Raw genomic sequence first — 23,890 nt, forward strand, 5'->3', positions numbered from 1 at the left:
AGCCGCTAGACTGTTAGGCCGTAAGTTGAAGCAAAATTGATTTGTCACTTCACTATCTCACCCTGCCTAACACCTAAAAGATTCATTGACCTCAGCAGCTACTTTTGGTGGCTATTTCCTTCAACTTGTTTTATACTCTTGTTTCTTTTCATAGGCATTGCTATGCTGTCCCGGAATGAAGGCGAGGGTTGCAGCTTAAAAGACCTAGACATCGAACACTACACTGCATTCGAGCGTTCTCTGCGACGTATGTTGGGCACCGATGTAGCAGAGCGAGCATACTCAGAAGTCTTTGACGGTATACCTTTGAGAGATTCGTACCTGGATCTCCAGTTCCCGCAAGATGGGCATCCTGCACTTAAACATGTGAATCTTTCGGAAGGTGTCAGGGAAAGAGTCTTTGACTTCCGATCAAAGTTTGATCTCTCATCTCTCTGGTTTGAGACTTCCGTAGGTAACGCGAGATCACCCTAGAGATATTGTGACTGACATGATCCAAGCTGCTTCAAGAATTCAGTAAAGCATCAGCCCAGTCTAAAGAATTTCACTTGAGACTTCTTGAGCTTTTGGCTGTGAGCTGCCATCAGATCGCAGTTCAGATCTTCCAGCTTGATGACGTTGCCGAGAGACATAATATCTACGATATCTGGAGACATTCTCCGAGAGATATGACGAAATGGGATTCATTCCGAGACCCAACGGCCTTTTCGCATGGACCTTACATTGCAGTTGCCCAATATCCGAATGGGGCTGCAGATAGTGTAGGATACTGGGCTGAAGCCAGAATATTTGGTGGCGTCGTTGTGTTTGATAGAGGCGAAGATGGCACCGAGGTAAGGAATACTGTCAGTTGGAAGGGACCTATCGTTAATAAAACCGTAGAGTCGTCAAATATACTTCCATGGATGTCGCCGAAAGGGACCACGAACGATATACCCTCCAATAGACCAGCAATTCGAACAAATGATTCACTTCCTTCTTGATGAAAGTGAGAGTCATGATACAGCCTCGGCCCATCCGTTTCCTATTCTAGCGACATCGCAGAACCGTTGGCGATGGGATCCTTGGGAGGCAATGGCGCACTACAATATCTATCGCGATAGATTTGAGCGGAAAATCAGTTCCAGTAAAGGGAAGCCCTGTGTTCTCAACTCCATTGACTGGCCCGAATTCAAGGATGATTTATACCTCATCAATGCGATGCATGATCGGTTGGAGGGGAAGCCAGTGGATGAAGACGAGATCGCCACGGCTCAAGAGGGGCTGACCAAAATCACTCCATCATCGCCGTTATGGTCAAACGAAGCGCGGAGATACCAAGGAATATAGAGGATGAAGATGCTTGTCAATGAAAAAGGCGTTTCAACATTGGCTACTGCCGGCGGGTTGTTCATCAATGAATCTTTGTGTTCAGTTAAATCGCTCATCGGTGTATGAACAAGCAACACTGTAAAAGGTGACAACCCTTCCTGCGGACATGAGATTGCTCTTAGAAACAGACAAAAAGTATGAGGCACACCCGACTCGAACGGATAACCTTCAGGAATCAAGCATATCTTCAAGGGAACCCTCGAAATTAACTGGAATCTGACGCGCTACCAGTTGCGCCAGCGCCCCATTGGTTGGCCGGAGTTGTTCTGCTTCCAGTCTATACGGGGCCTGGAGCTTGCGATGTGGGTTTGCCTTGTTGCCGAGAAATGCCGAGCTTCGTGGGGAAGTGTCTGCTTCACACGTTCAATATCGTTCAAATTGAGAAATGCATTATTCAAAATGTTATTTTACTTCGAACTAACACGGTATTATCGCTGCACTGAGGCATGACCCTGACGCTATGATCTCATCCAAGGCTATCAATCCCGCTCAACGCTCCCGCACTCCCGCCCTCCTTCTCTTGATGTACAAATTCGCTTACAGCTACAAAGCACAAGATAACACCAAAGTCGCTAAAGAGTTTACTTCTTGGCGTCGCCGAAACCGTTGAACTGAAAAGAGGCCGGCTGCTTCGAAGGTGCGACTCCTGAGCCAAACCCAGCGCCGCTTCCCAAGGTTGAGGCAGGCTTTGCCGCTGATGGCGCTGGACCTGATGGCTTCGCTGGAGTCTCCAAGAACTTGCTGAAGGGATTCTCAGCCTTGGGCAAGTCGGGAATTGTCGTCCAGCCATTGAATTGAGCTTTAGGAGCGTTGATCACACTTGGTGGGCTCGTCTTCTTGTCATTCACCGAAGGAGCTATGGTAGATGTATTCGGGACACTGCCTAGAGACTCATTTGCTGCAGAAGGAAGCGCTTGCCCGTTAGCATCATAACGATTCAGTTTCTGAGCCGTGTGACCTACGTGTTACTGCTCTTGGCTTATATCGCCGGCATTGAGCCAACCCTTGTCTGAGGATCTTGACCTCTTCCTGCAGGCTCTTTCTTCGAGACGATGTATCGTCCGATTCACCGGCCAACTCCTCAAGTCTTTCCTTACTCATCCGATCTACCGTTGTGGGTGTGAGGATATCTGGTATATCATACACGAGGCAACTTTCAACCGCCAAGTTGATGACATTGTCGGTGAAGGTGCGCAGAGATATCTTCAAAAGTTAGTATCAAGCGATTATGAGGGCTGGCGTTATCTTACCGTATAATATGTCAACATCATGTCTATGACTTTGTTGATTCCAAACTCACTATCTTCAAGGTCATCTTCCTCATTGATGTCTTGAGCAATTGTTTTAGAGTCAGCTTTCTTGCTCGTCTCGCCTGTCTTAGCTACGTTACTCTCGTATAAATGCGGATACTTCTGCTGTAGAATAGCTGAAATGCGTCTCTCTAGCTTTTCGTCTGAGGTTTTTGATAGCATGTCGTAGAATAACAAGTCAAGAGGAAGTGCGTAACCTTGAATATAAGGTCTCAGGAGCTCGTTGATCTTCTCCTGAAGCACCTTTTCCTTTTCATCGAAGAATGGGTCGACGCACGTTGACAGGATCGCCTCAGTAGTTCGATTCGTCCGTGGGGATCCAACAACATACTCAAAGACCTGATCAACAAAAGCCTTTGCAACGGTCGTTACAAGCTTGACATGTGACTCGGCAATACCTCTCCATGGTGCTGCTTGTTGCTTGAAGAGTTGCATGGCAAGATCCTTGTTTGGAGTTCCTGGGAACTCCAGCCCTTGATTGGCAGCGGCTTGTTTCTCAAGCTGCTCAGCGAGCTCGCGTCTCGTGATTTTCTTCGGCTCGGGAGGGTTGTATGGATAACGTTCCAGAAACTCTTCTAGATACCCGGGGATGTCGTCACCATCCGAATAATCACTGTCATCATCTGAGACGGTGACATGAGTCGACCCCTTAGTTTGAAGGATATGATCAAAAGCTCGGCTGAAGTTCCGCAGCTGTGCCCGCAACTTTCGGTGATCGTCTTGTAAACCTCCGAAAAATTCGTCATTGTATCGGCCGTATATGCCATCTCTGGCGAGCCGCTGAAAGTCACTGGCAATGCCAAGGAGAAAAGACCTGAGGTCCTCTTGAGTGGATCGAGATTTTCCAAGACGATCAAGTTCCTCTTGTCGCTCTCTAAGCGTCGTTTCGATGTCTGTAATGACTCCAGGCAGACTGTTGCGAATGTGACTATAGAGCACATGACTGAGCTTCTTTCGCAAACTCACAATGCCACGATTTTCGGAGGGAATAGTCGCCCAAGCGCCCTTCTGGAAGAATGCGTCTTCGACCTGGTCTCGACCTTCCAAGCTGTCCTCATCTTCAGCCCTGTTACGCAGGACATGCCACCCGAGCTGCAGCTTATGCGCGGCTTCCTGGTTCTTGGCCAGCTTGATGTATTCCTTCTCAGCATCATAACCAGGGCGAGTCAAATCAGGCTTCGTGATGACACCGATGGTTCGTCGTCGTTCCGGATCGATGTTCTTAGCTTTCTGGAGGGCTAAGTGATTGGCAAGGTTGTTATTCGCAGTGATAACCACCAGGATAATGCTGTTCTTCTGTCGCATGTAGCTCTCGACAAGTTGATCGACCGTTTCTTTACCACTGATTGACTGGTTTTCGGTAGCCACTTGAAAGAATCCTGGAAGGTCAACGAGACTCAGTGGGTACATTTTTGGCCCCTCGATTTCAAGACGGAGCACGTCCTTGGAGAACTCCATCCCGGCCTTGCCAAAGCCCATGCACTCTTTGGCTTCCGTGATGATGTCGCCCAAGTCATCCTCACGAAACCCAGCCCTCTGGAATCTCTTTGCTGGTTTCGATCTGTCTTCAAATCTGACGCTCACATCGATTCGAGTCTCATTAGCTCTCCTGAAAATGAGCTCAGTTGCAAACCTTGTGCAAAGATTTCCTTGGACTGGAAAGCGAACATGGGAAATTGCCTCAAGAACGGATGACTTGCCAGCGGATTGATCACCAACGACGATGATTTGCGGAAGATTGACGATACGACCAACGCCACAAGCACTCAGGCTGTCGCTTATATCGTGGAGGGCTTTAGTCTCAGTGGTATTGAGCTGGTCGAGAATGTTGGCGTCCAGAGAAACATCCATTGTCAAGGTCAAAAGGGTTAATTGTTATGTACGCAGATAGTAGAAAATACTGTTTATTCAATTCATTGCAAACTCGAAACTCACCGAGGCCTTCTTTATGTACTGATCCTGCGCGAAAGTCCTAGGTTTGGAATGGTAAAAAAGGGGGCAAATGCTCGCTTCAACAGCAATCTAATTTGTTACCTGCAGCAATCACACGCTGTAAAGTTTCAGTTAATACAGGGGCATGTTTCTGTTGGTTCTGCCAAAGAACAGGGTTTTGTGTGACAACAACAACCAACATGCATATGGAGGAACACAAAGTACACTCGAATCGTGGCAGCCTAACAGCATCGTGCACAAAGGGACAAAGGATCTGGTAGGTGCATCATCTGGCAATGGGGTTAGTTACAGTTTTGGATTGTTGTATACTTTACATCCTGATTCAGTGTCGATTGTTGAATGACTTTGCTTTAACAAACAGCCGTCGTCTGCGAGACTGCGATGGTTATTTCACATTTACTGTACGCTGTCTGTTGGTCGCTGTATCCTTGTGCCTTTTGATGGATCTGGAAATTTGACCTAGCTTAAAAAGGTCTAAAGCCAAGCAACAGATAACTATTTATGGCGATTTCAGCGTGCTAGTGTGAGGGGCTGTGCAGTTCGCAAGCTGAGTCTTGGAATTTCTATTTTGAGATCGTGGTAGCCATCGCGCTTACTGAAGTTCCGCAAGTAACAAGATGATACGAGATTAGTGAGAACCTCAGTCTTATATCATATTGCTCTCTTGTTTTCGGCTTTGTGGTCGGCTGTTTAAACTAACGCTGGTAGTATCGTCAAGCAATCCATACTTGGCCAGACCAGGGCCATGAGTTAGCTTCAACACCCCCCTCTTCAGTCAGCTCTGACTGTTCTCCACGGATCGACTTCGATCCCCAGGTCAGGTTCTCTTGACAATTTCTTCAACAGCGACACATTGCATGTACTTCTCGGCGACCATGAGTTTCCGGGCTAACCCTCTATTGGTGAATATCTATGATACGCTTCGCAAGAAGTTCGATCCTGAAGATAAGGCTCTCTTCCAGATGCAGGTTCCTGCTCAACTCCTGGACAGAAGTGCTTTCCATTACGACGGGAGCGATTCGGACTTTGCACAGAGGACTAAGCTGTCTTCCGTGGCTGACACCGAGTTTGGTCTCACAGATGGCATGCTGGAGCTATCTAGCATTGTTGACGGACCCAACGGGAACAAACTCTCCAAGAAATACGACCAAGTGCTTTCTGGCCTAATGATGGCCAACGAAGAGGCCAACCTCGACCAAGCCAGTGAAGCACTGCAACAGGCCCCCTGCATGATGTTAGAGAGATCATAGTCAGAACGAATTGTGACGCAAGGGATAAAGGCGGTAATTCAGAATAACTATTGTTCAATTGATGATGTCGAAAGGTTGTATTTCAGGATGCGACGGGACAAACAACTACGCTCCCTTGTCCCACTGGAACTGGAAAAAAGAAGACCCATTCCTACACAAGCCACGAAGTACTCTGGAGCCAAAAACAGGCTGCTCATTGGTGTGTTATTGCAGTGTTTAGCACGTGAATGAAACATGCGCGTTCAAGACTTGAATTTAATTGGTCTTGGCGATAATCAACACGCTGGACGCGTCAGTTTCGTGAGTTGCTTAGCAGCACGTCAGCAACAGGTCTGTATCAATATTCCAGATATAAAGCTGTATTCCTATATCGCCCAAAGCCTTCTAAGTGTCCACGGTCTCAGACTTATAAAGTAATCAACCATCATGGTGACAATTGGTACAATAGTTTAACGTGATCTGACACGTGTTGGATAGGTACGCTGTTCCGCACTTGCTCACTCCATCGTTATCCTTCATGTGCTGGACACTGCGAAATAGTTAGCATAAACTCATCCTCGGTCGTATAAGGGTTGACTTACGCATCCTTGATATCCTTGCCCTTCATTCCAAGACCATAATCATCGCACTTGAACTGAGCCGTGCAACCAGCTTGACCAAATGTCGCGACCATGACCATACCGCTCTGAATCCTAGCATATCGCGAGACATAGTCCTTATAGATAGTCTCATCATCAAAACCATCGTTCAGAGCACGGTCACATGCATCATCGATGCTGCCACACTGGCTAGAGCCCTTGTTGTTCGCATCGGTCTGCGTGGGTAAAGGAGTCTCGAGCGTAACGGCGTCTCCGACACCTTCGGTGTAAGTATACTTTCCACCAGGGTAGTTTCCAACCTTGACTGTACGGTCAGGATAAGAGACGACTGTGCCATCATCGGTCTTGACGAAAGGCTCAGGATCTGGCTTCTCGGTGACCTTGGGCTCTGGAGCATTAGTAGGGATAGAGGAAGGGAAGGTCGTGTAGTCGGCGCAAGACGATGAGATCAAATCGGTGGAAACATAGAAGCCCTTGCCGCTGACTGTAGTCTCACAGGCGCAGTAAGGATCGATGCCGGGATTGGCATGAATGATGCAAGGATACTCGCGTTCGGGGCCTTTAGTAGTGGTGGTAGTGGCGAAAGTAGTAGACTGAACAGAAGTCTCAGTAGATGTAGGTCTTGCTGTTCTTGACTGCTCAGTCGTAGACTGGACAGTCGTGGCCTCGGTTGAAGTTGTCTCGGCGGTAGTGGTATCCTTAGTCTTCGTGGTCTCGGAAACCTCAGTGCTCGACTCTTCAGTAGTGGCCGACTCAGCGGAGGTCTCAGTGGTGCCTCCTGTAGTAGGGGTAGCATCAACATCCACAACGACTGTATCGACTCCCATGGTCAGCTGAGGAAGCTCCGTCGTCTGAGTAGTAACCTCAGTGGTCTCGGTAGATATAGCAGCAGAAGTCTCAGTAGTTCCTCCGGTTGTCGGAGTGGCATCGACGTCTACGACTACCGTTTCCACGCCCATAGTCAGTTGAGGAAGGTCCATGGTCTGAGTAGATGCTTCAGTGCTGGTGGCCTCCGTCGTCGCTTCACTGGAAGTAGCACCGGTGGTAGGAGTAGCATCAACGTCCACTACGACCGTCTCAACGCCCATTGTTAGTTGAGGTAACTCAGTGGTGCTAGCCTCAGTAGTGGAAGCTGCGGAAGACTCAGCAGTGGACTTGGCTTCGGTAGTCTTAGCTTCAGTCTTGGTCTCCTCCTCAGCAGTACTCTTGTCGTCGTCATCATCGTCATCATCGTCCTGATCATCAGGATCCTCAGGTGTCTGAGTTCCAACGGGTGTTGGTACACCTCCATTGATGACAACGGCTGAAGGAGCAGGTGTGATACCAGGGAGAGGAGGGAGGACGTAGCTTCCAGGTGCAGGTCCTAAGTCTCATGTCAGTACAAACCTTAGGGGGAAGAAATCAGCGAACTTACCAATACCCCAAAGAACGATACCACCAGGGCCATTGTCTTTGCCAGCATGCTCACAAAAGATCAGGCAGGAGGGACCAAAGAGAACAGGGACAACAACATCATTGCCATCGCTGTCCTTGGTGCTATGCAGAGTATTATCGCTGACACCAAAGATAGTCTCTTGAGGCTCAGCAGTGACAGCAGCAGGAGGGACTGTGACAGGAGCCTCGTCTTTCTTGGTGGTGGGCTCAGGGTCAGTCTCATCCTTGGTCTTGGGGTCCTCATTGTCTGAGTCTTTGGACTTAGGATCAGACTCTTCGTCCTTGCTAGTAGGCTCAGCTTCCCCCTGCTTGGTATTAGTAGGCTTGGGGCCCTCAGGCTTCTCAGTCGTCGATGGCACCTCATCAACAGGCTGTTCTGAGGAAGTGGTGTCTACGGCGGGAGCCTGGGTACTGGTAGTCTCTTCTCCAACAAAAGGCTGGGAAGTGGTATCCTGAGGTGCCAGTTCCTCAGTTGTGGAGTCCTGAGTAGGAGGCTGCTGGGTGGTTGTGTCAGGGAGAGGACCTTGCTGTGTAGTGGCTGTGTCAACAGCAGGGCCTTGCTCAGTAGTTGACTGAGGTGCAGGAGGTTGTTGGCTAGTAGTCTCAACACCAGGTGTCTGACCAGTTGTGGCAGTATCAAGGGCAGGAGGTTGCTGAGTAGTTGTCTCTGCTACGGGAGGCTCTTGTGATGTTGTAGTGTCGATAGCTGGAGGCTGTTGAACCGTAGTCTCGGGACCAGTGGGCTGTCCCGTCCCAGCAGTGGGCTGTTCAGCAGGGACCTCATCTGAAGATGTCGGGTCGAGAGGTGACTCGCCATTGGCAGTAGTAGTACCTCCAACCGCAATGTCGGTGCTCTTGGACTCAGGTAGCTCAGGCAACACATCGGTGGAAGTAAATGCAGAATCAGGAACCTGAATGCCTGTGCTGGTCTCTAGAAGTGTAACATCTGCAGAAGTTGTCTTATCAAGTGCAGGAATCTCAGATGAAGTCGTCTCAAAGGGGAGAGGGTGATGAGTCGTGGTGGTGGATGCACCATTCGCTCCAGGAGTCTCTGGGAGTTGAGCCTCCGCCAAAGCGGCGAGAGCCACAACAAGACCGGCCAGACGCATAACGAGTGATTGTCTAGGCCTCAAAGTAAAAAGAATGACTTAGTTGGTGTATAAAGAATGAAAGAACTCAGTGTGAGTATGTCGGGCTAGGCCTACGCGCCAGACTGCAGAGACACGATAGATAGGTATATAACCCAGATACCAACTCAGGCTTACATCTGACCTAAAGTTTCACAAGTCGTAGGCTAGCCGTTGGTGACAAGACGCTATGGCCAACCTAATCTTGCTAGTTCCACAGAATGGGCATGCAACTGAAACGGTTCAGAAGGATCGAATCCTAGTTACATTGTAGGTTCATCGCCATGTTATGATATCGGCCCGTGCCGTTCCAAGCCACATCTCGTCGGGTTCCCTTTTCCGTCTGATAAATGTTTCTTGGATCCTCGTTTACCCCTGTGGATCGCTTCCTTTTCGATGCGGAGCTGAACTTGTAAGGTTGCATTGATGACGTTGGACAGCCTTGTAAAGACCACTGAAGGATGCGCATGATTGATGAATCTCCAGTTTCAATCTCTTTCCTTTGCTCGACATGAATCATTTTTTTCTGGCTTCGCCCTGGTTCGGGCATTTCCATTTACGTCTGTCGCTGTCACAGTTCGACCTAGCACCGAAAAAGCCGTCTATCACTTCTTTGGCCTCACATCCTTCAGTACAAGATGGAGCATCCGATTAACAACAAATACGCAATATATCAAAGCTTGAGTGTTAATTACATGTTCCATGTTGAAGCAGTAGCTCAATGTGAATCACCAGGTTGACTCAGCCTTCCACTACAAGACCATCATCTCATTCTCAGGTTTGTTCATTATCGACTTCCACCAAAGCGATAGTCAAGAAACATGCTTAATCTTAAAGATGTTGTTACGCGTCATCCCATCAATTGCCGTTGCAGCCGTTCGGTCCGCGTTCGTAGAATTGGCCTATAGGATAACAGTCAAACCGAACAAGTGGATAATCACACGATGAAAGTTGGACCCTTGGACCAACGTATGCTCCATCCGTGAAAGATCACCATAGCAGATAGCCCTACTGGGCCAAACATGGTTACAACGCTCGATCCTTCGGGACCGTGACATTTCTCAGCCTTGCAATGGTGGCTGACTGTCACATCAAGCGAATCCTTCACGCTTATCTATGGGTCGCAATCTAACCATCCCTTTCATGGCAAGGCTCTCGGCATCGCGAATATTCGAGGCTATGCAGGAACACGAGATTATGATGAACATCCATAAGCGCCGAGCGATACCTGGCGCCGATAAAAGATTGATTTCTCAATAGATTTCCATGACATGAGAATAAGCAGATGCGACTTCGATCCAATTTTAGGATTGATCAACAATGGACTAACTTAGACGATAAAGTTGAAGTCTCGGTCAACTCCACGAACCTTCAGAAGGCCTCTCCTACTACCTTCGGCCGGCAATCTGTCAGTGACTGACGGGTAAGACGGAAAGGACAGTACTTTTGGAGAAATCATGTCTTGGCTGACGATCGTAACTTTGTCCCGCCTTCCAAGTCCCATCGCGCACAGACAGATCTTGCCAAGAATGAACAACAAACCCGCTTTTCCGCGATCCTTTCTATGGAACTCATGTACTGTGATTTCGTCCTGATTCAAGCCTCGACGGTTGACGCTGAGAGATCCCAGTGTTGCATTACTCTTGTTAGCTTACACTGATTTCCCAACTCCATCCAGCATATATGTAGGACAGAGACTCTGAAGTCGTCCCTCATCACCCATCTCACTGCATCGAGCAATACAGTCTTTTTCAACCGTCTTTCATTTTTATACACTCGTTTAAACCGTCAATCTTTTAGAATTATCTGGCTCATCATCATGTTGGGCTCCAAGAGTTTCCAGAACGGCTGGGCTAAGCTGTTGGCCTCGCTGTTCTTCCTCCTTGCTGCTTCTCAGCTCTGCATCGCTGCACCCTACACCACTCAGTGAGTCCGTTACCTATAATCATCGTTCGATGAGGCTGATACCCCAAGGCTCGCTGTTCGCGATGATCAGCATCTCTACTCTAGAGTCATAACCCCTGAGCTAGATGCCTATAAACGCAAGCTCGACGCCAGCCAAGCTGCCGGAACATACGTTGGCCAAGATGATACTAAGTTTGTAGATTTCACTGCTGCTGGGGATCACGTTGTTGGAAGCTCATCTTTTGCTGGCTGCTTCGGTGTCATCCTCGCGACCAAGCAAGGTACCATTGTTGGTCACTACAACCTTGACCAGGCTGGCTTGGACAACGCCAAGAAGGAGATCCCCGATCTTTACAGCAAGCACAACGACAAGGTTGGGGGTGCTTCTGCTCATCTTTACTCTGCCGTCTACTATGAGAATGGGGAGCTTGTTGACGGAAACCTGTACAACGAGTACAAGAAGTTTCTCACAGACCTTATTGGAAGAGAGCCCGAGGATCACCACTACACTGAGGCTGCTGAGACCGTTCCTGAGGAGGATCTGTTCGAAGACAAGTGGGACCATGATGCGGTGAGCGGCGGTTTTGTCGTTGAGAACTCTGGTGGTGGCGGTGCTGATACCAGTATCTTCTTCATTACCATTGAGAGACAGCGCACCAGTGCTCAGCTACCTGACCGCCGTTAGGTTTGGTTGCCGCCTAGTATGAAGCTTTTGTAACGCTCTTACGCCTTCATTTTCGTACCCATCCATTACATCAGATAGAACCTATCTCAGCTTCGTATCTACCAATCCATCATCTTAATCTCCAACTTGCCTCCTCCACGTAAAGCCGGTTTCCCTCTATGAGGTTCGGGATATGTTCTTGATGGATAAGAGAATTTTGATTCGTTACTGGTCTCTGAAAGATTTCATTATGATCATGTGCTGAATTCAAAGCTAGCTTGTGATAAATATGCCCAAGAAAGATACCATTATGCTATATGTCGGCTACCATAGCCTATTCATTCCTTCGTTGAATGCCCAGACATTCAAGAAATGGTCCATCATGGCAGGCTACCAGGTAAGCTTGCTCTGTGGTAGACTCATTAATATGCTTGATCTTGCACCAGGAAGGTACAGCAAAAGTATCACGCGCCTCCCACTTGAACGTCATCGTCTCTCCTGTCGGCGTCACAAGCTCAGTCCGACCCTTTCCTTCATAGCAGTGGTAGAGATATGACTGGCTTTCTTGTGACTCTACCGTGGCACCAGGGCCCAATCTCTCGGCTTGAACACCGAGGAATGTTGACAGAGGCTTTCCGCTAGAGAGCTTATAGTGATAGATGGAGTAGTCGCTCTTGTCAGAGTTGAGTTCTTTCTCAACGGGAGCCCATGGGAATCGGAACTCGCAAGGGTCACAATGCCTGATCCCGTTAGCAAAGATGAAATTAATTATGTAAGGTATGAGGATACTCACTCGCTGGGATATCGTGGGTCAGAGTAGCCCTCAGCAAAGTGAACTGGAGCAAAGCGGAACAAAGGCAGGTTCAACATATCCAACCAGACTACTGGCTTATCACTCTCGTTGCCATGGTCATGCCAGTGCCAGATCGGTGTGATGACAACATCGCCTCTAACGAGAGGCATCTTCTTGCCCTCGACTGCGGTGAAACCTTCGCCATCGATGATGAAGCGAGCTGCGAAGGCAAGATGTCTGTGTGCTGGCGCTGTCTCGCCAGGATTGACGATCTGAAGACCTCCATAAATAGTGTCTGTTGTGTATGGTGATTCTAGAAATGTCAGTCAGATAAGTTCAGTAGTACGACTGATGTACTCACGCATGCTGGGGTTCACTAGCATCAGAACTCGTCGCTCAGCTTTCTCCTCTGGCACCAACTTGGCCGCTGTCTCTAGATGAGGCAAGGCTTCTCTGTATGTCCACATATGTGGTTTCGCTGTGGGGTTTGGTGTTGGCGGCACCATCATGCTCATCTGTGACCAAAGGGGCTCCAAGTTCTTTGATGGTAGTTCGCTGAGATACTGCTTCATCTCTGGCGAGTCGCCATCCGAGGGGCCCGAATCCACTGTGCTAGTATAGTTTCCCATTATTTCTGTGACTTCTGCAAAGAGTATAAAATGAGGTTGAGATTATCTTTGACCTGGTTTGTGACTCGCGAGTGTCGTGAGTCTTCTGGGGATAAATAACGATTGATATGGCTTTCGAGTGGATAACAATCGTAAAATCCCCAAATACGAGCAAAGCTGGGGGAATAGCACCGATAGGCAACAGAATTGCTACAACGGTCACATTGCGCCGCGTCTAATCAATCATCCACAACAGCCGAAGTCAATATCCGTCCTCCGGGCTCACTCCGGTGGGATCCGGGCTTTGGCCTTCCGACCGGACCGCGCTATGACTGGCCACAGCAGTGGATCTCAACACCAACGCTCTCCGACAATCATCACACCTTTAAGAAACAACTATAACAGGTAGGACACAACCTTTACGATGATACGACAATGAGAATAGCCAGTATCGCATCATCATTGTATCGCAGAAATTTCACATCGTCATTTTCTCGCACAATGTCTTCAACAACTTGGAACCGCCTCATCCGCTTTGTCGATGACAACGGAAATGAGACCTTTGGAGACCCTGTCGTTGAGAATGACAAGGACTTTTCTGAGAAGTTAGCCAAGAATGACCTATGGGCTGTTGAGTACAAGGGTCAGAGTCCTGTGGCGCAACTCACCAAGGGTGACAAGGTGCATGTCAAGGCTGTAAAGGAGCTTCTGCGACCGGCTGATGTGCCTATTATCCGATGCATTGGCCTTAACTACATCAAGCACAGTAAGTGATGCATTACCCATTGTATGGGGGTATACTAACTTGAATGATTAGTCAAGGAAGGTGGTCGAACACCGCCGCCTTATCCCTCATTGTTCATCAAGCCCTCAACCTCCATTGCTGGCTTCAATGAGGATGTTCCCATTCCTAAGATCGCCCAAGATGGCACAATAGACTACGAGGGAGAGTTGGTAGGTTTTACAGGCTTTTCCATCTACACACAGATCTAATCAATATTTCAGGGCATTGTGATTGGCAAGTCTGGCAAGAACATCACTAAAGAAGACGCTCTCTCCTACGTAGCAGGCTACGTCGTCTCCAACGACGTCTCCGCTCGAGCATGGCAACGAGACCCCAAGAAGGCCGGCGGTGTTCCCCAGTGGTGCTTCAGCAAGGGTTTCGACAAGTTCGCCCCCATTGGGCCTCTTCTCGTCTCTCCTGCTGTTGTTGGCAACGCTTCCAAGCTGCACTTGAGAACAACTGTCAACGGTGAGGAGAGACAAAGCGAGGGTACGAATGATCTTCTTTTCGGGGTTGAGGAAATTGTCAGCTTCATCAGCCAAGGCACAACACTTGAGGCTGGAACTGTTGTTCTCACAGGAACACCGTGTGGCGTCGCCATGGGAATGAAGGAGCCTAAGTATCTTAATGACGGTGATGTTGTGGAGGTTAGCATCACCGAGTTGGGAAGTGTCAAGAACAAGATGGTGTTCGAGTAATAGGTAGATTAAAACATGGTATTTGGGTAATAGACATAGAAGCAACTTTTCCATTGTGTTATTCGTTCAAAAGCTCCCAAACTCCTTGGATATCGTTCAGCCATGACATATCATTTACATCCAAATTGAAAGCCGCAAGTTCCTGAGGATTGAAGTCCGGTATCGGGGTTTGGAACTCTTCAGCAAGTTGCTGAACCAGATCAGGAACCTCCATGTTTGCCATCGGTTGCTGAGGGAGGCTTGTGTTATTCCCTTCTCCGGGTCTGCTGTTGTTCCCCGTCTCACGTCCTGGTGAGCCACGAGGCGTCGCTTGCAAGATCTTTGATGAAAGAATATGTAAAGCCGCCACGCATCTACGGGGAGACTGGCCGAATTGCTCATGAGCCTTGAGCACTGAGATAGCTTGACCCCAAGATCTTCCGATTTCCGCGGCCGAGAAAACATCTGGTCGAAGTTTGGCGGCGATCAGCACTGTAGCAGCGGAGTAGATATAGTATACTCGATACCACCATGCCGGAAGCAGACCAACAGTGCTATCTAGTGTTTGGTGCTTCACCAGAGTGTTGATCATGTTCTGAGCTGTCGTGACGCAGAACATCGCGCCCTGTTGAACAACCCGAGCTTGCAAGTTGTCGTCCATGGGCTTCTTATCTTGGGGAGACTGGGTGAGACAGAATCTAGATAGGACTGGCCTTAGCAACAGGATACGTGCGTGGAGGAATCTGTTCGTGAGTTAGTCGCCATGGACAGCGGTGAAAGTAGAAGACGCGTACCTCATGCGAAGGATCACGGCTTGTCGACGTGCTATCTCGTCCTTATTTAACTCCAACAACTCCCATCTTAGATGATCTGGTAGCTTTGACTGCCATCTGCTGATACAGCGATCCAATTGCACCACTCTATCGAGGTCTTCATCCTCAACGTCCAAGCCCTCAAGGTCAAAGTGGGATTCCTTCTCTTTTGGCCGATTGCCCTGTGAGCCGTCGTAGAAGGCAATCATGGTCTTGTGGATAATCTCGTAAAGTCGCACTGATCTCACGAAGAAGCTGTAATATTCCAAGCCTTGCATTCCATTCTGGGCGTTTGAAGTTTCAGCTGGCAACGGTACATCCTTTGCAGGATGCTGGGAGATCATAGCAGGGCGACCATGGGTCACAGACACCATGCTGGCTGAGTTAGTTCACTGGGTGTCGAGATGCAGTCAAGTTCACGTACCGATCCATCAGAACACATCCATACCATATCCTGCGCAACAGCTCTCGCTCACCAGGATTCGAGCGATTCGCCGAGGTCTCGGGCAGGTGAAGTCCTAACCCTTGAGCCATCCTGATGGCGGAGCCAATAACCATCCATGTCTGATGAGGATTATATGTACTCTGAAGATACTGGCTCGTTACTAGTAGGCACTGCACCAGCTCGAGAGATCCAGGCTCCCAGGGACTCATAGGCAACAGCTCCTGGGCCCTCTGGAAGTATGTCTCACTCGACTGTTCTCGCTGTTCTAACGAATGCGATTCCACAAGTTGTGTAGACAGAGCCAAGATGACGTTCAGTGTAGCGACAAAGACACGCTCATTTAAGTCCATCGTCGTCCCAGAGAATATCGCATTATAAGCACGAGTCCATCGGTTTCTATCCAGAAACGGATACAACGGGTCAACATAGAACCAGTACAGCTCTATTAGATGATCCGCCTGCCTCCGAGGAGGTAGAACGTATGAGAAGTCTGGTGATGTGACTGAGGCAGGGCCCATAACACCAGCTGACCTAGATGTACTTGATGCATTATCACTCGAGCTAGGGGGTTTACCCAGCCTCACGTCTATAGCTTTCTTGATCTGAGCTGTAAACGACCCAGCACTGCTTTTACCGAAGAATTCCTCAGTACTGGTACCCTCATCAATGACCGCCGTCATGGAGTCAACAGCAGAAGGACTGTTTGAACAAACTGAAGCTCCGACATTGCGTTGGCCACTGTGTGAGTCCGGCCTGGCACCGCTGCCGGGGGTAGATGTCACTGGGGAGTGATGATTTGGCGGTGGTGGCGGCAGGGACAGAGGCATAGACCTTCGCGGTTGAGGCTCGTATGTGTTCACCGCTGGTAAGATCGGAACAGGTGGGCTTGCCATAGAAGGAGAACTACCCTGCCTTTGCACCGGCAATGCTGGTGCTGGAGGAGCAACAGGACGTCCATTCTGAGCTGCAGTGAAAGGCGCTGCTATTGGCGGGCGATGCTGTATGAAGGCAGTCGAACTAGCGCTAAAGTTGCACTTGTCCCTCAAAGCCAACTTCCTACTACAGGAGCCACAGACTACAGCCTCTTAGCCTTTGTGCCCTCCTGGGGCTGAGCGTTTGTCTCACCTGGTCGCACACCGTCGCACTTGACCTTCTTGGCTCTGCAGTTGTCGCAAGCGACATCAATCTTGAGGCGTTTGGCCCCACTCTGGCGATTAGCAGAGACACCGTCATCTCGTCGTGGAGGCTCCATGTGTAGTCCAGTTCCGTATCCGAAGGGAATGTCGTTCGTTGTTGGGTCGGGAGAGGATGGATTTTCGGAATGGACATGAATTGGTTCGGAACGGGGGATCCCCAGAATTAAGAGATAAGATTATGAAGCTGGAGGCTGGGATCGCATACGGCTAAAATCCGGGGAGCATTAGCGGGGGATACAGAATCTCTGCATTAGCTTCACTTGGAGCTCGTCGGTAAGTCGTGGCGTGGCATGCCGGATATACTGACTGAGCTGAAGTGACATTATTGACAAGAAAATTGACCGTTAGAGGTGTTTTACTGTTCTGGTGACTGAATTGCAATATTGCCTGTATCTCCTTTTGGCTCAATAACTCCAGCCGAGGTCCGTGGATGATGGAGCCTGACCTCTCCAGACCAATCGGCGGCCCTTGTTCTAATCCACCAACAAGCAAGGTTCCCCTCTTTCTCCGCACCCTCACTCTTGTCTCGTCTCCTCTGCGCGTCACTTTCGCATCTCCTCCCATTGACCCGCGTCTTTGACTGGCTCCACCCAAGTTGGCCGATTTTTAACAAAAATCTCATTCGCTGGATGGAACTTGAGCCTAAACCACATTTTAGGCTTGAGCGCAATGAGCATAGGGTAGTTACTTTACTTACCCTCCATCCAGCAATGGGAGCCGGATCATGTAGAATTTTCCCTTTGCTGCTGCCGGAATAGTCCAGAGCGTGCATCCACATGTACGGCAAAATGCTTTCTCTTTGGAACTTCCGCTCGATGTGTCGGAGAGTGAGTACTTCGTAATAGCATCTTCTGCGGTAGTGGAGACTTTGACATCTTGCGTCGTGAATTTTCCAATCTGCCAGGTATAGGTTAGCTCGTCAACAACTCATTAAATGAGATTCTTTACCAGTTGATGAGTGCCACCAGCCCCTATACAGCAATGTTCACAGAAGCATGACAGTACTGTGACTGGTTCCGATGAAATTGTGAACTTCACGTTGCCACAGAGGCACTGCCCCGAATAAGGTGCTGGCATGTTTTCGGGTGATGTTGAGCTCCGTAAATAGGCTGTGTGAAGAACACCTCATCTGTCTCAGGCATACCCTTTCATCACTTCAACTCTATTATACCATCCTGGTGTCTGAAAGTGGTGTTGCCATACTCACTTACACAGGAGCTCCGGAAGAGATGGTTTCGTGACCCCTTCCGGATTCCCTCCGAGTCAGACGGCTTTGATCAAAGTCTCGGACCCGATCCGAGGAACAGCAGACTATTGCCTAATTACGTACGCGTTGGGTTCCGGGTCTCTAGTGTACCGGCGTGTTGGTAACGTTCGGTCCCGGACCAATACCCAGACCCAGATCCAGCAGCAGAAAGTAGCGCCTCCGAGTTAGTAGAGGAGAGCTCTGGAAGTGATAGGTGCATGATGAATGGAGGCAGAGTCGAGACTCGCATAGCATTTTTGGAGGATTTGGCCTATTAGTCCATTCAGTGATTGAGCCTATTGGCGACCGATACTTGGATCATTCCGTGAACTCTAGGTAAGACAAGCAGCGATTTTCGGCTCTCACACCATGGAATGTGTCAGGACAAAGAAAGTGACTATCGTGATTATAGTAGAATTGACCTCACTACATCTATGGATCGAAAACAGCCTTTTGCACCTTCACCACAGTATCTCCAACAATATCGGCTGAAGAAACTCCCAAGGAGAAGCGATACTCGCCCTCATCAATCACCCACTTCTTCAGTCCAGTATCAAAATGTGCCAAGTCTCTCTGTTTCACCAGAAGCTTAACCAACTTCGTCTCACTGGGCTCCAATCGGACCTTCTGGAAAGCCACGAGAGCCTTGATCGGATGATCAGGAGACTGCTCAGCTGGACCAGCATAGATCTGTAATAATGCACCACCAGCTTGCTTTCCAGTATTGGATACTTGAGCAGAAACATACCAATCATCACCCTCGCGATACACATTGCCTAGGTCATATGTAAAAGTCGTGTAAGACAGGCCGTGACCGAATGGAAAGTTGACCTTCTCCCGAGGAAGTCGATCAAAGTGACGATATCCGACGAAAACACCCTCGGCGTAAGTAACCTTGAGCTGTCCATCTACATATTCGCCAGGGAAATTTCCGTGCGCGGGGCAGTCCTCAACGCTCTTAGGGAAGCTCACTGGTAGTCGACCTTCAGGATTGACAGCTCCTGTAAGGACATCCGCGATAGAGTAACCGCATTCTTGGCCGGGGAACCAAGCTTGCACGACAGCGGGGACTTGTTCGAGCCAAGGCATGGCGATAGCAACGCCGGTAGAGTTGACAACCACGGTGTTGGGGTTGACCGATGCCACTGTAGACACAAGAGCGTCTTGCGTGCCCTTTCGAGGAAGATTGAACCCATCTTGATCTCGACCTTCAGTCTCCCATTGAGGATCATGTCCGGTAAATACGATCGCATAATCTGCAGCCTTGGCAACGTCAGCAGCTTCTCCGACGAGATCTGCATCGTGGTCGGATTCAAGTGAGAAGCCGACACGAACGCCACTGCGACCTTCAAGAATGGTCAGGCCGATCTTGGTAGGTGGATCACTGCAGATACGTAATCGATAAGTCTTGCCGCCTTCGAATTTGTGACGGAACTCAGGCTCTGGAGCAGCGAGGAACAGAGAGCCCATGGGGTCAGTGCAGTTGGCAGTCTGCTCGTAAATAATCTCGCCATCAACATAGACCCTTGTAGGCCCCAATCCAGAGCAGGCGATGTAGTGCTCTCCTGTCTCAGCCGGCGTAAAGTCACCGACAATTTCAAGTCTCCTCCACAGTGACTCTTGTGATCCCAGAGGCGAGTATGCAGACGTTGGCTGTCCAACAGTAGATACGGGCTCAGCTTCACCCTCCTTGAACAGCTGCCGACTGAAGCCGGGCTTCCCATCAAGACCCACGACTTTACCGCAGAGACCATCGGGATGAATAGCAGGAAGCAGACGCTCGCGATGAGCGCCTCGCGCGTATGTGAACTCGACGTCATCGCCAAGGGCCTCGTGCAACCCTTGCCAGGGAGTGATCTTGCGGTACGCGTTGACAGCCGCACTACCTCCTCCGTGGGCCATGGCGTCTTTAGCAAATCCGATAAGAGCAATCTTCTTCTTCTGAACTTTTTCCCTGGTCAGCGGAAGGAGGTCTCCCTGATTCTTCAGCAAGACGATGCCCCGCGCTCCAGCCTCGCGAATCATGCTTCGCAGTTCGGGGGTATTAGTGTCTTGACCAAGAGCGACAGAGTGTGGCTCTGCTTCACGCGCCTTGAGCTTCAACGCCCACTCAACAACAGACTTGGCGCGCTCGTTGATGGTGCTTTCTGTCAAATCTCCCCGCTCAAGTGCCTCCTTGACAGCATCTTCCTTCCTTAGACGGGGAGGACCAGGCATCTCCAGGTCCAAACCAGCATTGAGTGCTGCAGCGACGGAATTTGTACCGCCCCAATCACTCATGACAAGGCCCTTCCAGCCCCATTCACCACGCAAGACCTCTTGCAGGAGCCACTTATGCTCATCGCAATGAACACCGTTGACATGATTATAAGCTGTCATAATCGCCCAAGGATTCGCTTCCTTCACAGCAATCTCAAACGGCCTGAGGTAAATCTCGCGCAATGCACGTTCATCAATGATTTCATCAACAGTCGTACGAGCTGTTTCTTGCTCATTGGCCACAAAATGCTTTATCGTAGCTGATATACCAAGGCTTTGAAGTCCTTGTATGACTTTTGAGGACATTTTACCGGTAAGAAATGGGTCTTCACTGTAGCTCTCAAAATTACGACCACCGAGAGGATGGCGATGCATGCAGACTGTTGGGCCGAGCATACAGTTGACTCGCTTGCCTCTCGCTTCAGCACCTAGAGCCTTGCCAAATTTCTCGGCAAGGTCTAGGTCGAATGTCGCTGCGAGATTGCATGCTGCTGGGAAACACGCCGACTTGATGTCGAGATCTGTTGCTGCTGAGCGAATTCCATTTGGACCGTCGGCGGTCTTGATTCTGTTAGTAAATAGCTGGAGGAGTCAAGAGATCAAACTCACCTTGATCGAAGGAACTCCCTTTTCTGGATAACCCACTGTTTCTGAGAAGTTCCGACCTGCTAAGAGGGAAACCTGATAAGAATTAGCTGAATCCGTCTTCAGACGGTTGATGGTGTAACGTACCTTCTCCTCCAGCGTCAGTGACTGTATGATCGCATCAATATCAGTGTTTGCCATTTTGCCGTTGTATGCCTCGAAACTACTGGGGTAGAGACGGATGCTGATACTCGCGAGTAATAAGCAAGCCCGGATCTCCTCTCTCTGACTTGCGTGCGGGTCAACTTCGGGGAACTGGATCGCTAATTTTGTGAAGGTCCTGAGGGGGGATATCTTCAGCTTAGGACTGGTTCAATTGGCAATGAAGCATCCACCGGACTTTAACGAGCTTCGGCAAAACGACAACGGAGACTAGAAAACTGGTCAAGGCTCGAGTCATGAGCGAGATTGAGGCCAATCAGCTGAACGCTGCTTCGGAAGACATGACAGTGGACCAATGGTAGCCTGGTCCGAAGTCTCGGAACAGCTGGGAATAGCGTCGGATCCAGACCAAACGCGTCAGGCCAAGACCCCATCAAACAAGTTGTCAATCTCTTCAAGCGACAAAGAACGCCCCAAGTTTCCCCATGGGGTGTCAGTTTACCACCGCGTGGGGTAGCATTGGATCTGCATAATATTTTTCTGTTTTCGTTGGCTCAGATATAATTAACCTCAATGACCCTGGGGTTTTGGGTTTCTGAACATTCATCATCAGTCGCTGATTGACGTTGGGACATCTGACAAGACATCGATCATCTCCAAGAGTCATGGGTTCCTCACCAACAGAGAAGAAAGGTGCTGCCGCGGCTGCCGGCAATGACCTTGCAGCAGTGAGTTTACTCCTGAGATGCAAATGGTGGCATTGGATGCTAACATTCTGGCCAGGTACTTCCCGATGATGCTCGACCTTGGTATCGCGTACCGCATCTCCTGAAGCTCAACCTTCTCCTTCTTATTCCTCTCGTGTCATCCGGCGCAATTGGTTATGATGGTATGTTCCGCACGCGACAACTTCATCCTCTTACTAACATGCACAGGGTCGATGATGAACGGTCTTCAGACCCTCCCTCAATGGAGAGGCTACTTTGGACAGCCCGAAGGCGCCATGCTCGGTGCTCTCAACTCCGTATACCCAGCTGGAAAGGTCATCGCCCTATTCTTCGTCACCTACGTATGCGATCGATTCGGTAGAAAGACAGCCATGATGGTCGGAGCCTTGACTTGTGTCGCTTTCGCAATCATGCAAGCTGTGTCACAGAGCTTGGAGACTTTCATTGCGGCGAGAGCTATCCTCGGTTTCTTCACAAGTTTCTTGGCTCAGCCGAGTCCTATCCTGATCACTGAGCTTGCCTATCCTACACATCGAGGAAAGCTTACCGCACTGTACAACACATCCTTCGTAAGTACCAGCTCCTCATAGTCGAGGGCACCCACTGACTTGACAGTACCTCGGAGGTATTATTGCCGCCTGGTGCACATACGGAACCTTCAAGATCGACTCAACATGGAGCTGGAGAATCCCCTCTCTTCTCCAGGGAGCCCTCCCCTTCATCCAGCTCCTCGCCGTTTACTTCCTTCCCGAATCTCCCCGATGGCTCGTCGCCCACGGTCGACGCGAAGAAGCCCGCAAGATCCTCGCCACGTATCACGCCGGCGGCGACGCAAACGCTCCACTTGTCAACTTCGAGATGGCAGAGATTGAGGGTGCTTTGACGCACGAAGCCGATGCCATGTCACAGAACTCTTGGCTCGAACTCGTCAGAACTCCCGCGAACAGAAAGAGAACACTCATTGCCGTTATCGTGGGTTGGTTTGCTCAGTGGAACGGCATCAACCTCGTCAGGTATGTTGTCTAACCACGGCCCCACGTTTGTGTATCTGTCTAACGTCACCTGTAGCTACTACCTTGTTCTCGTCCTCAACACAATTGGTATCACAGCTGCTAAGGAACAGACTCTCATCAACGGTCTTTTGCAGATCTCAAACTGGCTTGCCGCGATCTTCGTTGGTGCTATGTTAGTCGACAGACTTGGACGTCGCACTCTGTTCCTTCTTTCGACTTGTGGCATGTTCGTGTCGTACATTATCTGGACCGCTCTTAGTGCTTCGTTCGACAGTACTCGAAGCCAAACTACCGGAAAGGCTATTGTCGGCTTTGTGTTTATCACATTCTTCTTCTACGCTATTGCTTGGGCCCCTCTCCTTCAAGCGTATACCGTTGAGATCTTCCCGTATACCCTTCGCAGCCGCGGTGTCTCCGTCATGTACGTCAGCACATTCGTTGGTCTTGTCGTTGGGAACCAGGTCAACCCAATTGCCATGAAGAACATCGGCTGGAAGTACTACATTGTCTTCTGCTGCATTCTCGCCTGTCTCATCGTTGTTATCTGGTTCCTTTTCCCCGAGACCAAGGGTCATACTCTGGAGGAAATCCAGGCCATCTTTGAGGGGACCTCTCACGGAGCTCTTCATGCTGGTAAGCTGGATGACATTGAGAATGGGCGATTGGATCAGGATGGCAAGAAGGATAGAAAGGTCGACCAGGTTGAACTTGCTTAGGTGGAGTCACAAGAGCCCTAGATTTAGTAACAGTAATAATAGCCGATGGCGACTTCAATCATTACTTGAGTAAACGAATTGATCGTATTGACCTCCAAGTTCCAGGAACAATGTTCCGATGGCGACCTGCTGACGTATAACCAAGCGGAGTCAAAGCAGAAGCCCGGGGCTGTCGCTCGTTGCATACCGGAAGATCCATCGAATGAGTGATTGACATGTCTCAGACCCATCGTTCTACCAGCATTCCTGGGGG

The 23,890-nt window shown here is 49.6% G+C and overlaps 10 protein-coding genes and 1 non-coding gene across 14 annotated transcripts; 5 read left to right on the forward strand and 6 right to left on the reverse strand.

The window, feature by feature from the left end:
• Positions 1 to 162: 162 nt before the first annotated feature.
• Positions 163 to 1,329, forward strand: FOIG_13415 (uncharacterized protein; the record flags this gene model as incomplete). Its single annotated transcript, XM_031214565.1, has 3 exons — positions 163 to 450; positions 501 to 833; positions 883 to 1,329. 3 exons carry the CDS (start codon positions 163 to 165, stop codon positions 1,327 to 1,329), a joined length of 1,068 nt encoding a protein of 355 aa, XP_031055656.1.
• A 180-nt stretch (positions 1,330 to 1,509) lies between these two features.
• Positions 1,510 to 1,617, reverse strand: FOIG_13416. Its single transcript has one exon. It is a non-coding gene; the product is annotated as a tRNA-Trp (tRNA).
• Positions 1,618 to 1,743: 126 nt separating this feature from the next.
• Positions 1,744 to 4,582, reverse strand: FOIG_13417 (uncharacterized protein). Of its 2 annotated transcripts, XM_031214567.1 has the most exons (2): positions 2,334 to 4,582; positions 1,744 to 2,284 (listed from the first exon to the last, which is right to left on the reverse strand). In XM_031214567.1, exon 1 carries the CDS (start codon positions 4,530 to 4,532, stop codon positions 2,613 to 2,615), a length of 1,920 nt encoding a protein of 639 aa, XP_031055658.1. In that variant the 5' UTR covers positions 4,533 to 4,582; the 3' UTR covers positions 1,744 to 2,284; positions 2,334 to 2,612. The 2 variants fall into 2 exon arrangements, with proteins under 2 accessions (XP_031055658.1, XP_031055657.1); XM_031214566.1 differs by having other exon boundaries at positions 1,744 to 4,582.
• Positions 4,583 to 5,509: 927 nt separating this feature from the next.
• On the forward strand, positions 5,510 to 5,884 carry FOIG_13418 (uncharacterized protein; the record flags this gene model as incomplete). Its single annotated transcript, XM_031214568.1, has 1 exon — positions 5,510 to 5,884. One exon carries the CDS (start codon positions 5,510 to 5,512, stop codon positions 5,882 to 5,884), a length of 375 nt encoding a protein of 124 aa, XP_031055659.1.
• Positions 5,885 to 6,301: 417 nt separating this feature from the next.
• On the reverse strand, positions 6,302 to 9,026 carry FOIG_13419 (uncharacterized protein; the record flags this gene model as incomplete). Its single annotated transcript, XM_031214569.1, has 3 exons — positions 6,302 to 6,413; positions 6,466 to 7,846; positions 7,898 to 9,026. The coding sequence occupies 3 exons, from the start codon at positions 9,024 to 9,026 to the stop codon at positions 6,302 to 6,304; spliced, it is 2,622 nt and encodes an 873-aa protein (XP_031055660.1).
• A 1,632-nt stretch (positions 9,027 to 10,658) lies between these two features.
• FOIG_13420 (uncharacterized protein) lies at positions 10,659 to 11,634 on the forward strand (the record flags this gene model as incomplete). The annotated part of the gene is made up of 2 exons (XM_031214570.1): positions 10,659 to 10,970; positions 11,019 to 11,634. The coding sequence occupies exons 1-2, from the start codon at positions 10,864 to 10,866 to the stop codon at positions 11,632 to 11,634; spliced, it is 723 nt and encodes a 240-aa protein (XP_031055661.1). The 5' UTR covers positions 10,659 to 10,863.
• Positions 11,635 to 11,868: 234 nt separating this feature from the next.
• Positions 11,869 to 13,237, reverse strand: FOIG_13421 (gentisate 1,2-dioxygenase). Its single transcript, XM_031214571.1, has 3 exons — positions 12,768 to 13,237; positions 12,407 to 12,719; positions 11,869 to 12,353 (listed from the first exon to the last, which is right to left on the reverse strand). Exons 1-3 carry the CDS (start codon positions 13,033 to 13,035, stop codon positions 11,948 to 11,950), a joined length of 987 nt encoding a protein of 328 aa, XP_031055662.1. The 5' UTR covers positions 13,036 to 13,237; the 3' UTR covers positions 11,869 to 11,947.
• Positions 13,238 to 13,397: 160 nt separating this feature from the next.
• On the forward strand, positions 13,398 to 14,632 carry FOIG_13422 (5-carboxymethyl-2-hydroxymuconate isomerase). The gene is made up of 3 exons (XM_031214572.1): positions 13,398 to 13,780; positions 13,832 to 13,968; positions 14,020 to 14,632. The coding sequence occupies exons 1-3, from the start codon at positions 13,450 to 13,452 to the stop codon at positions 14,494 to 14,496; spliced, it is 945 nt and encodes a 314-aa protein (XP_031055663.1). The 5' UTR covers positions 13,398 to 13,449; the 3' UTR covers positions 14,497 to 14,632.
• Positions 14,019 to 17,285, reverse strand: FOIG_13423 (uncharacterized protein). 3 transcript variants are annotated; one of them, XM_031214574.1, is made up of 5 exons: positions 17,223 to 17,285; positions 16,858 to 17,135; positions 15,712 to 16,807; positions 15,270 to 15,662; positions 14,019 to 15,218 (listed from the first exon to the last, which is right to left on the reverse strand). In XM_031214574.1, the coding sequence occupies exons 2-5, from the start codon at positions 16,982 to 16,984 to the stop codon at positions 14,555 to 14,557; spliced, it is 2,280 nt and encodes a 759-aa protein (XP_031055665.1). In that variant the 5' UTR covers positions 16,985 to 17,135; positions 17,223 to 17,285; the 3' UTR covers positions 14,019 to 14,554. The 3 variants fall into 3 exon arrangements, with proteins under 3 accessions (XP_031055665.1, XP_031055664.1, XP_031055666.1); XM_031214573.1 differs by lacking the exon at positions 17,223 to 17,285 and having other exon boundaries at positions 16,858 to 17,212; XM_031214575.1 differs by lacking the exon at positions 17,223 to 17,285 and having other exon boundaries at positions 15,712 to 17,212.
• Positions 17,286 to 18,606: 1,321 nt separating this feature from the next.
• On the reverse strand, positions 18,607 to 21,219 carry FOIG_13424 (uncharacterized protein; the record flags this gene model as incomplete). Its single annotated transcript, XM_031214576.1, has 3 exons — positions 18,607 to 20,994; positions 21,043 to 21,114; positions 21,166 to 21,219. The coding sequence occupies 3 exons, from the start codon at positions 21,217 to 21,219 to the stop codon at positions 18,607 to 18,609; spliced, it is 2,514 nt and encodes an 837-aa protein (XP_031055667.1).
• A 541-nt stretch (positions 21,220 to 21,760) lies between these two features.
• Positions 21,761 to 23,698, forward strand: FOIG_13425 (uncharacterized protein). The gene is made up of 5 exons (XM_031214577.1): positions 21,761 to 21,908; positions 21,964 to 22,069; positions 22,116 to 22,477; positions 22,524 to 22,921; positions 22,977 to 23,698. Exons 1-5 carry the CDS (start codon positions 21,846 to 21,848, stop codon positions 23,635 to 23,637), a joined length of 1,590 nt encoding a protein of 529 aa, XP_031055668.1. The 5' UTR covers positions 21,761 to 21,845; the 3' UTR covers positions 23,638 to 23,698.
• The last annotated feature ends 192 nt before the right edge of the window (positions 23,699 to 23,890 follow it).

Source organism: Fusarium odoratissimum (genome assembly GCF_000260195.1).
Source record: "Fusarium odoratissimum NRRL 54006 unplaced genomic scaffold supercont1.33, whole genome shotgun sequence".
NCBI classification, from domain to species: domain Eukaryota; kingdom Fungi; phylum Ascomycota; class Sordariomycetes; order Hypocreales; family Nectriaceae; genus Fusarium; species Fusarium odoratissimum.